The following is a 13,909-nucleotide window of genomic DNA, read 5'->3' on the forward strand; positions in this document are numbered from 1 at the left end:
ACACCTCAGTGAAGTAATTCGTCTTCATCTCAGTCCTAAAACCTTCCCCTTATTCTGAGACTGTGCCTCTTGCCCTAGACATCCCAGCCAAGGGAAACATCCTTCCTGTATCTACCCTATTGAGCCTTGTAAGAATTTTGTACATTTGAATGAGATCACCTCTCATTCTTAACAGCTTATGTTTATATACTGTTACCACATCTCTCAGGATGTCCCAATGCACTCCCTGTACAATAAATTACTTTAAAAGTGAAGTCCATAGTTAATGGGAAAAGAATGGCAGTCATTTTGCACGTGGCAAGTTCCCACACACAGCAATGAGAATGATAAACATGTTTTTGAAAATAAACTCAGCTGTAGGGTAAGTTTAAAGGCTGCTTTGAGGCGTCATAAGACATAGGAACAGAATTAGGCCACTTGGCCCATCGAGTCTGCTCCACCATTCAATCATGGCTGATATTTTTTTCATCCCCATTCTCCTGCCTTTTCCCCATAACCCCGATCCCCTCATTAATCAAGAACCTATCTATCTCTGTCTTAAAGACACTCAATGACCTGGCCTCCACAGCCTTCTGCGGCAAAGTGTTCCACAGATTCACCACTCTCTGGCTGAAGAAATTCCTCCTCACCTCTGTTTTAAAGGATTGTCCCTTTAGCCTGAGGTTGTTCCCTCTGGTTCTAGTTTTTCCTACTAGTGGAAACATCCTCTCCACACCCACTCTATCCAGGCCTCGCAGTATCCTGTAAGTTTCAATAAGATCCCCCCCTCATCCTTCTAAACTCCAACGAGTACAGACCCAGAGTTCTCAACTGTTCCTCATACGGCAAACTGGGAGATGTGCTAAGATGCTATATAAATGCATGTTCAATGTCATAATTGCTAAATCAGCACAGTACAGGGATTGAATCAGAGATTAGGGAAGAAAAAACTGAGCTGTGCTGAAGGGTCAGTATCCTACCATACTCTACTTCCAATCACTCAGCGTCCAGCACAGCTCAGGCACGTTTCCGTCTCCAATTTTCTAATCTCCTCTTTTCCTAAAGGCTTTTGCACAGTAACACTGAAGATAATAGAGACATTAAAGACCCATCAGTCTCTTGCTCAACTGGCAATAGCTCCCAGCATAAGCTTTCAGAGTATCAATTCTGGGGCTATCACAGTCGAGCCCAATTCTGCCCTCAGACAATGTTCACGCACTGCAGTTCCTGGAATTGGGAACTATATCCTAGGCCTGTTTTTTTCAGGTCCCTAACTGGACATCAAGGGCGGAATTTTACCGGCATGTCTGCCCAAGGTTCGTACGATCCCGTCCGAGGCCAACGGAGAATGACGTTCCCTGAGCCTCGCCCGCCCTCGGAATCGGGGCGGGCGTGCCGGTAGAATTGCGGCCGAAGAGTGCCTTAGCTCTGTTTGTTTGGTAAATAAGAACGGGGAGCTTTTACCCTTCAACGTCAGGCTCAAGGATCAAGGCCAGTTCAGTCAAAAGCAACGCCACGAGGAAGTGCTGCTGTCGAAACGGTACGGACATCTCAAACATGTTGGCTATCTTCTGATCCTGAACGAGCATGGAAAAGCCTGAACTCTGCAGGACAAAGTACAATCCTGGTCAGCAGCAAGTCAAATATCGTTCGCAAAACATGTCCTCACAGGACAATTTTAATTCCACACCTACCTGTTTTTATAGAAAAGCACCCTTATCTGATCTGCCTAAAAGTGACTCCAGACCCACAGCGTTATGCTTGACTCTTAAGTTCATAAGATATAGGAGCAGAACTAGGCCATTCGGCCCATCGAGTCTGCTCCGCCATTCGATCATGGCTGATATGCTCCTCATCCCCATTTTCCTGCCTTCTCCCCATAAACCTTCAACCCATTAAAAATCTGTCTAACTCCTCCTTAAATTTACTCACTGTCCCAGCATCCACCGCACTTTGGGGTAGCGAATTCCAGATTCACAACCCTTTGGGAGAAGTAGTTTCTCCTCAACTCTGTTTTAAATTTGTTACCCCTTATCCTGAGACTATGACCTCTCGTCCTAGAATGTCCCACCAGCAGAAGCATCCGCTCGACGTCTACTTTATCCATACCTTTTATCATCTTGTATACCTCAATTTGATCTCCCCTCATTCTTCTAAATTCCAGAGAGTGTCGGCCTAAAACAGAATGGATTCTTGACTGACTGGCCCAGCAGGCCACTTAGTTCAAGGGCAATTAATGACAGGTAACAAATGCTGGTCTTGCCAGCGATGTCCACATCCCATGAAGGAATAAGGGGAAAAAACAGACCCATTCCAGGAATGATTGGTTCTCAATTTTGACATTAAAGCGTACATCTTTCCTGAACTTTACCAATAGCTGGTGAATAAGGTGGGTGGATAACATGCTCCCAGATCTCAGCCTGCCGGCATCTCAGTCACCCGTAGCATCACAAATTCAGGCACTTCACCAATCACACCAAAATCAGGAACACCCTCTAGGATGAGCTTGATAGAATCCTACAGTGCAGAAGGAGGCCATTCAGCCCATCGAGTCTGCACTGTCCACTATCCCACCCAGGTCCTATTTCCATAACCCCATGCCTTTACCTTGACTAGTCCCCCTGACACTAATGGGCAATTTAGCATGGCCAATCCACCTAACCTACACATCTTTGGGCTGTGGGAGGAAACCAGAGCATCTGGCGGAAACCCACGCAGACATGGGGAGAATGTGCAAACTCCACACAGACAGGAACCCAAACTGGGAAGCGAACCCGGGTCCCTGGCGCTGTGAGACAGTAGTGCTAACCACTGTGCCACCCATATAGTTAGAACAATTGAAAGTCTTTCCCACTTTTTTATTTTCCATCTCAGGGAAGCTGGAAGCTGAATGATGAAACCATTATGCCCAAGGAGTAATGGGTGCAGACCAGTGCCATGCAGAAGTGTGGAATGAATTGCTTACACACAGGTTTGAGAGTTCAACCAAGGGAGGGGATTGACCCAAGGATCAACTACAGATCAATGAGGTGGCAAAGGAGCTTATAGTCTGAAATACCAATTAGGATAAAGATTTTGCAAGTGCTCAACACTGAACACACTCAGATATAGCGATAAGAGTACACATGGTGATGGTCCCAGTAGGCAAGGCACTAAATGAGATCGGAGTGGAGATACGGATAGCGTAGTGATTCTGGTGTCTGTCTCTAAGACAGCACAGCAGAAGAGGGTCACCTGAATTGAGGGACCAATGGGAACCAAGGGTGAGTGATCACCCCAGAGGGCAGAGTCCTCTCTTAGTTAGAGTGCATCGGGCAGCCATATAGTCAATATGTAAAGGCAGGAGCACTGCTCCAGGCAGCCTTGGGCTGCAACCGCTTCTACATACTTTTTTGTTATCAATAAATGCCTTCTATTCTGAAGCCTCTAGATGACATCTGAAGTGCACCACACCATTACAGATAGAAAAGTGAAGCTCCCTGATTCAGTGCTTGCTCTGTACCAAGTTTGCTGATCTCAGCTGAATAATTGGCCCTGGGTGAGAGGGAAAATCAAAGCAGTCAGTGTACCTGTTGCTAGTCAGTGACCGGTATGGGTCTCAGGAGAGAACTGGATCAAGTAAAATTTATTTGTTGGTGTCACAAGTAGGCTTACATTAACATTGCAATGAAGTTACTGTGAAAATCCCCGAGTCGCCACACTCCGGCGCCTGTTCAGGTACGCTGAGGGAGAATTTAGCATGGCCAATATACCTAACCAGCACATCTTTGGACTGTGGGAGGAAACCGGAGCGCTCAAGGAAATCCACACAGACACGGGGAGAATGTGCAACTCCCTGGCACTGTGAAGCAGCAGTGCTAACCACTGTGCCACTGTACAATATTACCTGAAAGAAAATGCATTCATTTGATACAGGTGAAGATCATAGAATCATATAACACTGTTGGAGGCCATTTGACTCATTGTACTTGCCCTTTGAAAGAGCCAGCCAGTTAGTTCCATGCCCCCTCTGCTCTTTTCCCACAGCTGTCCAATTTTATCCCCTTCCTGTATTTATTCAATTCACTTCTCAAAACTATCTCTGAATCTGCTTTCACCACCCTTGCACGCCTGATCATGAGAACATGATAAAAATAAATTCCCATCTCGCCTCTGATTCTTTTGTCAATTACTTCAAATTTCCATTCAAATCTCTTGTTGGCGGCACTCTACTCAAATCTTTCACTGAGGTTTGAAGGGGCAGCATCAGGAAGGTGCTTACCTGGGAGGTAGCTGAGGAGACTGATGGGGACGGGGATGCAGGTGGAGACAGTGTGCTACACGGCAGATTTAGCGTGATGTAGTGTTCATGGCTGCAGATGATGCGGATGAAGTCCAGTCGCAGAGCAATGAGGGCATTTGGGTTCTGTGAATTCTGTAGCTTATTACTGACCTTCAGGTGGGATAAGGGACAAGACAAAACACACACAACTCAGATCTGGAATAACACTGTTACTATGTTAACCCATTGTGCAAAACCCTTCTTCCTCATCACTGGAACAGAATCAAATTGTCCAACTGAACAGTTCCAGACCATCGCTCAGCACTGCTCAAATCACATCTCCTCACTTCCCACATGGCAAGACTTCAACTTCTGGCCTGCACCATACGTGACAAGATAAGTGCACGTTAAAGTTCAGATAATATTAAGTGAAGGAGGAGACCAGGAGTGAATCTTTACTCAATTTTGATTTATTCACAAAGTGAAACATTATGGGGGCGATTCTCCCATCCCGCTGTACTAATCTTTTAGCGCAGCGGGCCGGGAGAATCGGTGGGGGGGGGTAAGGAATTCGCAGAATTCCCGCGAGTGTTTGCGCCCTGCTAATGTCTCCCAGTGCTGGATTTACGACCCGGTCGGCTCCATGCTGGAAATCAGCAGGGCTAGCATTTAAATGATATTTTACTGCCTGCGGGGGTGTTTGCACTGCGGGGGTGCGGGACGGGGAATGGTCGGGGGGGAGGGGGGGGGAATGATCGGGCCGTGAGGGGGTTGGGGGGCAGCACTGTGGGGGTCCCGTCCCGGGCTGGTCAGCGATTGAGCTAGCCAGCAAATAGGAGGCTGACAGTTCGGAGCCACTGAGCATGTGCAGAGTTCCGCTGGTTTCAGCCTCCAGGGTGGGAATACACCCCCCCCCCCCCCCCCCCCCCTCATTTAATGATGTTCGCACTGCAGTGTGGGAGCTCCAAGTGTGAACTCCCACTGAAAAGAACAGCGTGAATTACTCCAGTGTTCCCGCAAATTCAACACAGAATTCTTTCACCAGAATTCCACCCAACTGTGTACCCCTAACCCTACTCAACAGCACAGTGTCAATGCACATCCCTCTATACTGTGAGCAATTTTGGGCCCCGTACCTGAGGAAGGATGTGCTGGCTCTGGAGAAGGTCCAGAGGAGGTTGACGAGAATGATCCCGGGAATGAAGAGCTTGACGCATGAGGAGCGTTTGACGACTCTGGGTCTGCACTCGATGGAGTTTGGAAGGATGAGGGGAGGATCTTATTGAAACTTACAGGGTATTGAAAGGCCTGGATAGAGTGGATGTGGGAAAGATGTTTCCATTAGTAGGATCCGAGGGCATAGCCTCAGAGTAAATGGACGACCCTTTAGAACTGAGATGAGGAGGAATTTCTTCAGCCAGAGGGTGGTAAATCTGTGGAATTCATTGCTACAGAAGGCTGTGGAGGCCAGCTCATTGAGCGTATTTAAGACAGAGATAGATAGGTTCTTGATTGGTAAGAGGATCAAAGGTTACGGGGAAAAGGCGGGAGAATGGGGTTGAGAAACTTATCAGCCATGATTGAATGGCGGAGCAGACTCGATGGGCCAAATGGCCTAATTCTGCTCCTGTAGCTTATGGTCTTATCTTTCACCCCTGGATATCTGTAGTTTGGTCTTTGACTCATTTATTGGCTGTGAATTGGTGTCTTGTACTTAGGCAAGAATGAAGCTGGAGGATGGAAGTGCGACCAGGAAATTTCATTAATAGTTCAAGTATGAAATATCAAGAATGCCAGGAATCTGAAATGTAAACAAAATGCTGGATACACTCAATAGGTCCCGCATTCATATTGGAACACTTGTAAGACCGTATGATATAGGAGCAGAATTAGGCCATTCGGCCCATTGGGTCTGCTCCACCATTCAATCATGGCTGATAAGTTTCTCATCCCCGTTCTCCTGCCTTTTCCCCATAACCTTTGATCTCCTTACCAATCACGAACCTATCCATCTCTGTCTTAAATGCACTCAATGACCTGACCTCCGCAGCCTTCTGTGGCAATGAATTCACCACCCCCTGGCTGAAGAAATTCCTCCTCGTCTCAGTTTGCTTTGTAACAAGGGCCAGATTGTATTCAGACATGCTGGCCCTGTGTATACTTTAGGACTGTCTGGTGTTTTAACGGGGGTCCACTAGTGGGAACCTCCAAAAGCAATGGAAATCCTGTGCTGTGCTTTGGAACCATGACTTTCTGTTTCCCAGTAGGATGCAGAAGTCTCAAGTCCGGAAAAATGTAAGTTCACATCCAAGTAAAATTACTCAGTGGCACTGAGATAATCAGGGCTCCAGTATGGAACTTAAGAAGCAGAAACTCCATCCATATTTCCCGTGGCTTCCGTACTCAGCATAATACCTGCTTGTAGTACATACGAATGAGGCTGAAAACATATCCTCGGTCCATCAGGGAGAGTAAATCGTTGAGAAAGAATGCCAAGCTGGTATTTAGCCGTTCCACCAATTCAATATCCTGAAAAGGATGCACATACGCACATTAGAGAAAGCTTTGATTTGATTTATTATCACATGTATTGGGATACAGTCAAAAGTATTGTTCCCTGCACGCTATACAGAGAAAGCATACGGTCCAAATTTAAGTTTTTAAGTTTATTAGTGTCACAAGTAAGGCTTATATTAACACTGCAATGAAGTTACTGCGAAAATCCCCTAGTTGCCACATTCCGGCACCTGTTCGGGCACACTGAGGGAGAATTTAGCACGGCCAATGCACCTAACCAGCACATCTTTCAGACTGTGGGAGGAAACCGGAGCACCCGGAGGAAACCCACACAGACACAGGGGAGAACATGCAAACTCCACACAGACAGTGACCCAAGCTGGGAATCGAACCCGGGTCCCTGGTGCTGAGAGGCAGCAGTGCTGCCCCACCGAGTACATAGAGGAGAAGAAAAGGAGAGGATGCAGAATGTAGTGTTACAGTCATAGCTAGGGTGTAGAGAAAGATCAGCTTAATATATGACAGGCCCATTCAAAATTCTGATGGCAGCAGGGAAGTTCACAAAGATTTAAATATATTAAGACCAAAAGTCGTAATACCAAAAGCATTTGCAACCTCAGAAGTTGCTTTCCAAAACAAGAGCCCAGGTTATCCTGTGTAGGCTACAGTTACTGTCAGGAGAAATAGTGATGACATGAAAATATCAGGGAAATACAATCAATTGGAATGCTTTCTGCTGGCATATATATTTTTTTTAATTAATAGAAAACGTAGGCTGCTTAAAGGCAGGGACAGTGTGGTTGTGTTAATGGGAATAGTGCTTTTGAGATGTTGATGAGCCTAGTAAAACTACATTTACCTACGACAAGCTGGTAACAATAAAGGGTTTGAAAAAGGTGTTAAGGCTTCAAATGAAGAGACAAGGTGTGAACTTTGCATTTACACTCTAAAAGGTAGACTCACGAAATGAAGGTAACCAAGTTTGACTTCTGAAGAGGCTATTGAGGCCGGACAGAGAGAGGACATAGAACATAGAAAAACTACAGCACAATACAGGCCCTTCAGCCCACAAAGTAGTGCCGAACATGTCCCTACCTTAGCGATTACTAGGCTTACCTATAACCCTCTATCTTACTAAGTTCCATGTACTTACCTCAAAGAGATTTAAAAGAAACTGCCCGGTGTGGTATCTGTTACTGGATTTATAAGATGTTATGGATGTTTGGGGAGAACTAGCTCCGAAGGTCGTAAAATAAAGGTGTTTGGAACTGGGTAAAGTTAGTGATTCTGTGCATAGCCATGGTTTTAATTGAGTGTTCTTCTAGTTGACTTTATTGGTGTTTATTTTATTGTTTAACAAATATTTATTTTATTTAAAATTATCACAAATTATTATTCGTGTTAGTTTTTTTCCTGTGTGGGGTGGTAAATGGGGTGGGGGGGGGGGGGGGGGGGGGTACCACCATGTGGCGGAAGAAAAAGTGTGAGTTGGGGGGGTGGGGGAACATAGGAAAACAGGATGATGGTCTGCTTCTGCCGTATTTTAGGTGGTTGGGGGGAGGTGGTTGTTGAGGTGGTGCGCGTTTGGAGGAGGGGGCTGTTAGGTTGGGGGGTTTCTGTGTTTCCAGAGGCTGGGGTGGATGTCAAAGTGGTTTGTGTGTGTGTTGGAGAGTTTTATTGGGCGTTCCTGACTGAGGAGGTTTTGTGTCTCTTGCTGAGTCAGACTCTGTTTTTTTCGGGGGGGTGCGCAGTTAGTAGATGGGCTACTGGGAAGGGGGGGGGGCAAGATGTCAGGCGGTGCGGGGAAAAAAGTCCTGGGGGTTTCCTGATAGGGATGTTGGTGGATAAGTTATGGGTTAGTTAGACATGGGAATATCAGAAGGGAAAAACTGTGTCTCAGAAGCATTCGACCTATGCAAAGGAAGATGTTTGAGACCTCAGTTAACAGCCGGAATAGCTGTTTTAACGGCATCTGTGAAGAAAGCCTGCCTTGAAAAACCAGCTGTTTTGTTCTACCTCAGAAGCAACCTCAAAGAGATTTAATAGAAACTGCCCGGTGTGGTATCTGTTACTGGATTTATAAGATGCTGTGGATGTTTGGGGAGAACTAGCTCCGAAGGTAGTAAAATAAAGGTGTTTGGAACTGGGTAAAATTAGTAATACTGTGCACAGCCATGGTTTTAATTGAGTATTAGAACATAGAACATAGAACAGTACAGCACAGAACAGGCCCTTCGGCCCACGATGTTGTGCCGAGCTTTATCTGAAACCAAGATCAAGCTATCCCACTCCCTATCATCCTGGTGTGCTCCATGTGCCTATCCAATAACCGCTTAAATGTTCCTAAAGTGTCTGACTCCACTATCACTGCAGGCAGTCCATTCCACACCCCAACCACTCTCTGCGTAAAGAACCTACCTCTGATATCCTTCCTGTATCTCCCATCACGAACCCTATAGTTATGCCTCCTTGTAATAGCTCCATCCACCCGAGGAAATAGTCTTTGAACGTTCACTCTATCTATCCCCTTCATCATTTTATAAACCTCTATTAAGTCTCCCCTCAGCCTCCTCCGCTCCAGAGAGAACAGCCCTAGCTCCCTCAACCTTTCCTCATAAGACCTACCCTCCAAACCAGGCAGCATCCTGGTAAATCTCCTCTGCACTCTTTCCAGCGCTTCCACATCCTTCTTATAGTGAGGTGACCAGAACTCACTATTCTTCGAGTTGACTTTATTGGTGTTTATTTTGTTTAACAAATATTTATTTTTATTTAAAATTATCACAAAACTTCTGGGACATCATTCTCTGGTTTTCAAATCTTTCCTCACATTGTATGAAATTTCAAAATACCATAGAGGGCAATTGCCTCAAGCTTGCCTGGTAGGATTTGGAATAACCCGGTGTTTACCATCAGCTGTTTTCTTAACATTACAGATACAGAAACACTTGAACTGTGTTCAAGAAAATCTCTGACTGCAGGTTGCTGGAGTTAGCCGTACCCAGGGCATTTCCAACCACCTCTTTAAAGTTTTATTTTATTGGCGTCACGAGTAGGCTTACATTAACACCGCAGTGAAGTTACTGTAAAAATCCCCGAGTCGCCACACTCTGGCGCCTGTTCGGGTACGCTGAGGGAGAATTTAGCACAGCCAATGCACCTAACCAGCACGTCTTTCGGACTGTGGGAGGAAACCGGAGCATCCGGAGGAAACCCACGCAAACACAGAGAGAATGTGCAGACTCTGCACAGACAGTGACCCAGGCTGGGAATCGAACCCGGGTCCCTGGCGCTGTGAGGCAGCAGTGCTAACCACTGTGCCGTCGTGCCACCCCCACTCCCTGGAGTTCTGCCGACAAGGTTAATTTGTGAATAAATGTTACATTACTGTAAAAACAGCAAAACTTTTACCTTCTGGAACCTGCTGACGATGTCCGTAGTAATCATGCTGACTAAAGCCGTTACATCGTCTACAAATCTCTCGGGGAATCTCATTTTCCGCGGGGCCTCAAGCTTGTCTGAGAGGTGGAGATGATGGCCCATACTTTTCACCTATTACAAAACATGTGCAACAAAGTCAATACACAGTAAGGGGAGGCCTCCAGAACCATTCTTATACGAGGTTAAACAGAAGGATAATCCTAGCGCGTATAACCATCATACGCATTGATGAGATGCCACAATGCATCAGGGCACAAAGTGGTAGAATAGGAGTCTGAGCCTACGATTCCCCCATTTGGTGAGCTGCTGAACTCAACAGGGTCTTTGGAGAGAACCTGACTGATGAGGCAGGCATATTCCCCACAGTTATTTACAGCAGCTAAACTTCAGACTTTGGGGCGGCACGGTGGCACAGTGGTTAGCACTGCTGCCTCACACCACCAGGGACCCGGGTTCGATTCCTGGCTTGGGTCACTGTCTGTGTGGAATTTGCACATTCTCCCCATGTCTATGTGGATTTCTTCCGGGTGCTCCGGTTTCCTCCCACAGTCCAAAGATGTGCGGGTTAGATGGATTGGCCGTGTTAAATTGCCCCTTAGTGTCAGGGGGGATCAGCTAGGGTAAATGCATGGGGTTATGGGGATAGGACCTGGGTGGGTTTGTGGATGGTGCACATTAGAAGGGCTGAATGGCCTCCTTCTGCACTGTAGGATTCTACGATTCAGACGCAAATGAATGAGAGCATCACAAAAACTCAAGGTACCGAGGCACAGCACTGTTGAGTGGTGGGATACAGCCCAACCAAACACTTGGCTGAATTCCCTACCTCACACACGGCAATAAGAAAAAGAGGGATTGAACCACGTTATTGGCTTCTTGCTGTGTGGTTGAAGCCAGAGCTGCAGTATCGTGTCAGCAGAGTGTTGGGCAGTCGCTGTAAGTGGAGAGGGCTTGATTCCTGAGCCCATCTTGCTTCAAACAATACAAACCCAGTCAACAAAAACAGGGCAGATTTATTCCTTCCGCAGTCTAGGAGATACTGGGGGAATTCATAGAATCCCCACAATGCAGAAGGAGGCCATTCGGCCCATCAAGTCTGCACCGACCACAATCCCACCCAGGCCCCATCCGCACAACTCCATGCATTTACCCGAGCTAGTTCCCCTGACACTAAGCATGGCCAATCCACCTAACCCACACATCTTTGGACTGTGGGAGGAAACCGGAGCACCCGGAGGAAACCCACGCAGACATGGGGAGAATGTGCAGACTCCACGCAGACAGTGACATAAACTGGGAATCGAACCCAGGTCCCTGGTGCTGTGAGAGAGCAATGCTAACCACCGTGCTGCCAAAATTGTACTGGCAAGACCCCATACAAGCTCAATATTTTCATGTTTAACATTTCTTGCCCCACACACCCTTGCAATGGTTTATTCTGAGTAATTAACCGAGCTCTCACTGGTGATAAAGCAACAAACACATTTAAATATAAATCTCTCCTGATAATTGATGTTTCACAAAATCCATTTATCAGTTTTTCCTGTAATTGCATAATTGAACTGCAGTGGCACTTGGCAAATAAAAAGTTAGGTTAAGTGCAATGCTCATCAGTGACAGTGTAGATGATGTTTGTCAGTAACACTCGCCATCTAATGGGATGTTGGGTCAGTCACTGACAGTCCCTGTGTAAGTGAGTGATGTGTCAGTCAGTGACAGTCACGGTATGATGGGTCAGTCAGTGACAGTCTCTGTGTGATGTGTCAGTCAGTGACAGTCACTGTGTGATGGGTCAGTCAGTGACAGTCTCTGTGTGATGTGTCAGTCAGTGACAGTCACTGTGTGATGTGTCAGTCAGTGACAGTCACTGTGTGATGGGTCAGTCAGTGACAGTCCGTGTGATGTGTCAGTCAGTGACAGTCTGTGTGATGTGTCAGTCAGTGACAGTCTGTGTGATGTGTCAGTCAGTGACAGTCACTGTGTGATGTGTCAGTCAGTGACAGTCTGTGTGATGTGTCAGTCAGTGACAGTGTCTGTGTGATGTCAGTCAGTGACAGTCTGTGTGGTGTGTCAGTCAGTGACAGTCACTGTGTGATGTGTCAGTCAGTGACAGTCACTGTGTGATGTGTCAGTCAGTGACAGTCACTGTGTGATGGGTCAGTCAGTGACAGTCTCTGTGTGATGGGTCAGTCAGTGACAGTCTGTGTGATGTGTCAGTCAGTGACAGTCACTGTGTGATGTGTCAGTCAGTGACAGTCACTGTGTGATGTGTCAGTCAGTGACAGTCACTGTGTGATGGGTCAGTCAGTGACAGTCTCTGTGTGATGTGTCAGTCAGTGACAGTCACTGTGTGATGTGTCAGTCAGTGACAGTCACTGTGTGATGGGTCAGTCAGTGACAGTCCGTGTGATGTGTCAGTCAGTGACAGTGTCTGTGTGATGTGTCAGTCAGTGACAGTCTGTGTGATGTGTCAGTCAGTGACAGTCTGTGTGATGTGTCAGTCAGTGACAGTCACTGTGTGATGTGTCAGTCAGTGACAGTCTGTGTGATGTGTCAGTCAGTGACAGTGTCTGTGTGATGTCAGTCAGTGACAGTCTGTGTGGTGTGTCAGTCAGTGACAGTCTCTGTGTGATGTGTCAGTCAGTGACAGTCTGTGATGTGTCAGTCAGTGACAGTCTCTGTGTGATGTGTCAGTCAGTGACAGTCACTGTGTGATGTGTCAGTCAGTGACAGTCACTGTGTGATGTGTCAGTCAGTGACAGTCATTGTGTGATGCGTCAGTCAGTGACAGTCATTGTGTGATGCGTCAGTCAGTGACAGTCACTGTGTGATGTGTCAGTCAGTGACAGTCTCTGTGTGATGTGTCAGTCAGTGACAGTCTCTGTGTGATGTGTCAGTCAGTGACAGTCTCTGTGTGATGTGTCAGTCAGTGACAGTCACTGTGTGATGTGTCAGTCAGTGACAGTCACTGTGTGATGTGTCAGTCAGTGACAGTCATTGTGTGATGCGTCAGTCAGTGACAGTCACTGTGTGATGTGTCAGTCAGTGACAGTCTCTGTGTGATGTGTCAGTCAGTGACAGTCTCTGTGTGATGTGTCAGTCAGTGACAGTCTGTGTGATGTGTCACTCAGTGACAGTCTGTGTGATGTGTCAGTCAGTGACAGTCTCTGTGATGTGTCAGTCAGTGACAGTCACTGTGTGATGTGTCAGTCAGTGACAGTCACTGTGTGATGTGTCAGTCAGTGACAGTCTCTGTGTGATGTGTCACTCAGTGACAGTCACTGTGTGATGTGTCAGTCAGTGACAGTCACTGTGATGTGTCAGTCAGTGACAGTCACTGTGTGATGTGTCAGTCAGTGACAGTCTGTGTGATGGGTCAGTCAGTGACAGTCTGTGTGATGGGTCAGTCAGTGACAGTCTGTGTGATGGGTCAGTCAGTGACAGTCTGTGTGTGATGGGTCAGTCAGTGACAGTCTGTGTGATGGGTCAGTCAGTGACAGTCTCTGTGTGATGGGTCAGTCGGTGACAGTCACTGTGTGATGTGTCAGTCAGTGACAGTCTCTGTGTGATGTGTCGTGATGTGTCAGTCAGTGACAGTCACTGTGTGATGTGTCACTCAGTGACAGTCACTGTGTGATGTGTCAGTCAGTGACAGTCTGTGTGATGTGTCAGTCAGTGACAGTCTGTGTGATGGGTCAGTCAGTGACAGTC

General features: G+C 46.8%; 1 protein-coding gene across 6 annotated transcripts in view; it reads right to left on the bottom strand.

Annotated features, from left to right (window-relative positions):
* Positions 1-13,909, bottom strand: part of dock6 (dedicator of cytokinesis 6) — a 226,535-nt gene that overhangs the window by 67,122 nt on the left and 145,504 nt on the right. For all 6 annotated transcript variants that reach the window (XM_078234904.1, XM_078234903.1, XM_078234901.1 and 3 more), the window contains 4 exons: positions 10,169-10,309; positions 6,656-6,769; positions 4,241-4,411; positions 1,444-1,583 (listed from right to left, as the gene is read on the bottom strand). In XM_078234904.1, coding sequence (XP_078091030.1) covers positions 1,444-1,583; positions 4,241-4,411; positions 6,656-6,769; positions 10,169-10,309 — 566 coding nt within the window. The remainder of the gene's footprint in view (positions 1-1,443; positions 1,584-4,240; positions 4,412-6,655; positions 6,770-10,168; positions 10,310-13,909) is intronic.

Source organism: Mustelus asterias, chromosome 19, assembly GCF_964213995.1.
Source record: "Mustelus asterias chromosome 19, sMusAst1.hap1.1, whole genome shotgun sequence".
Classification (NCBI taxonomy): Eukaryota; Metazoa; Chordata; class Chondrichthyes; order Carcharhiniformes; family Triakidae; genus Mustelus; species Mustelus asterias.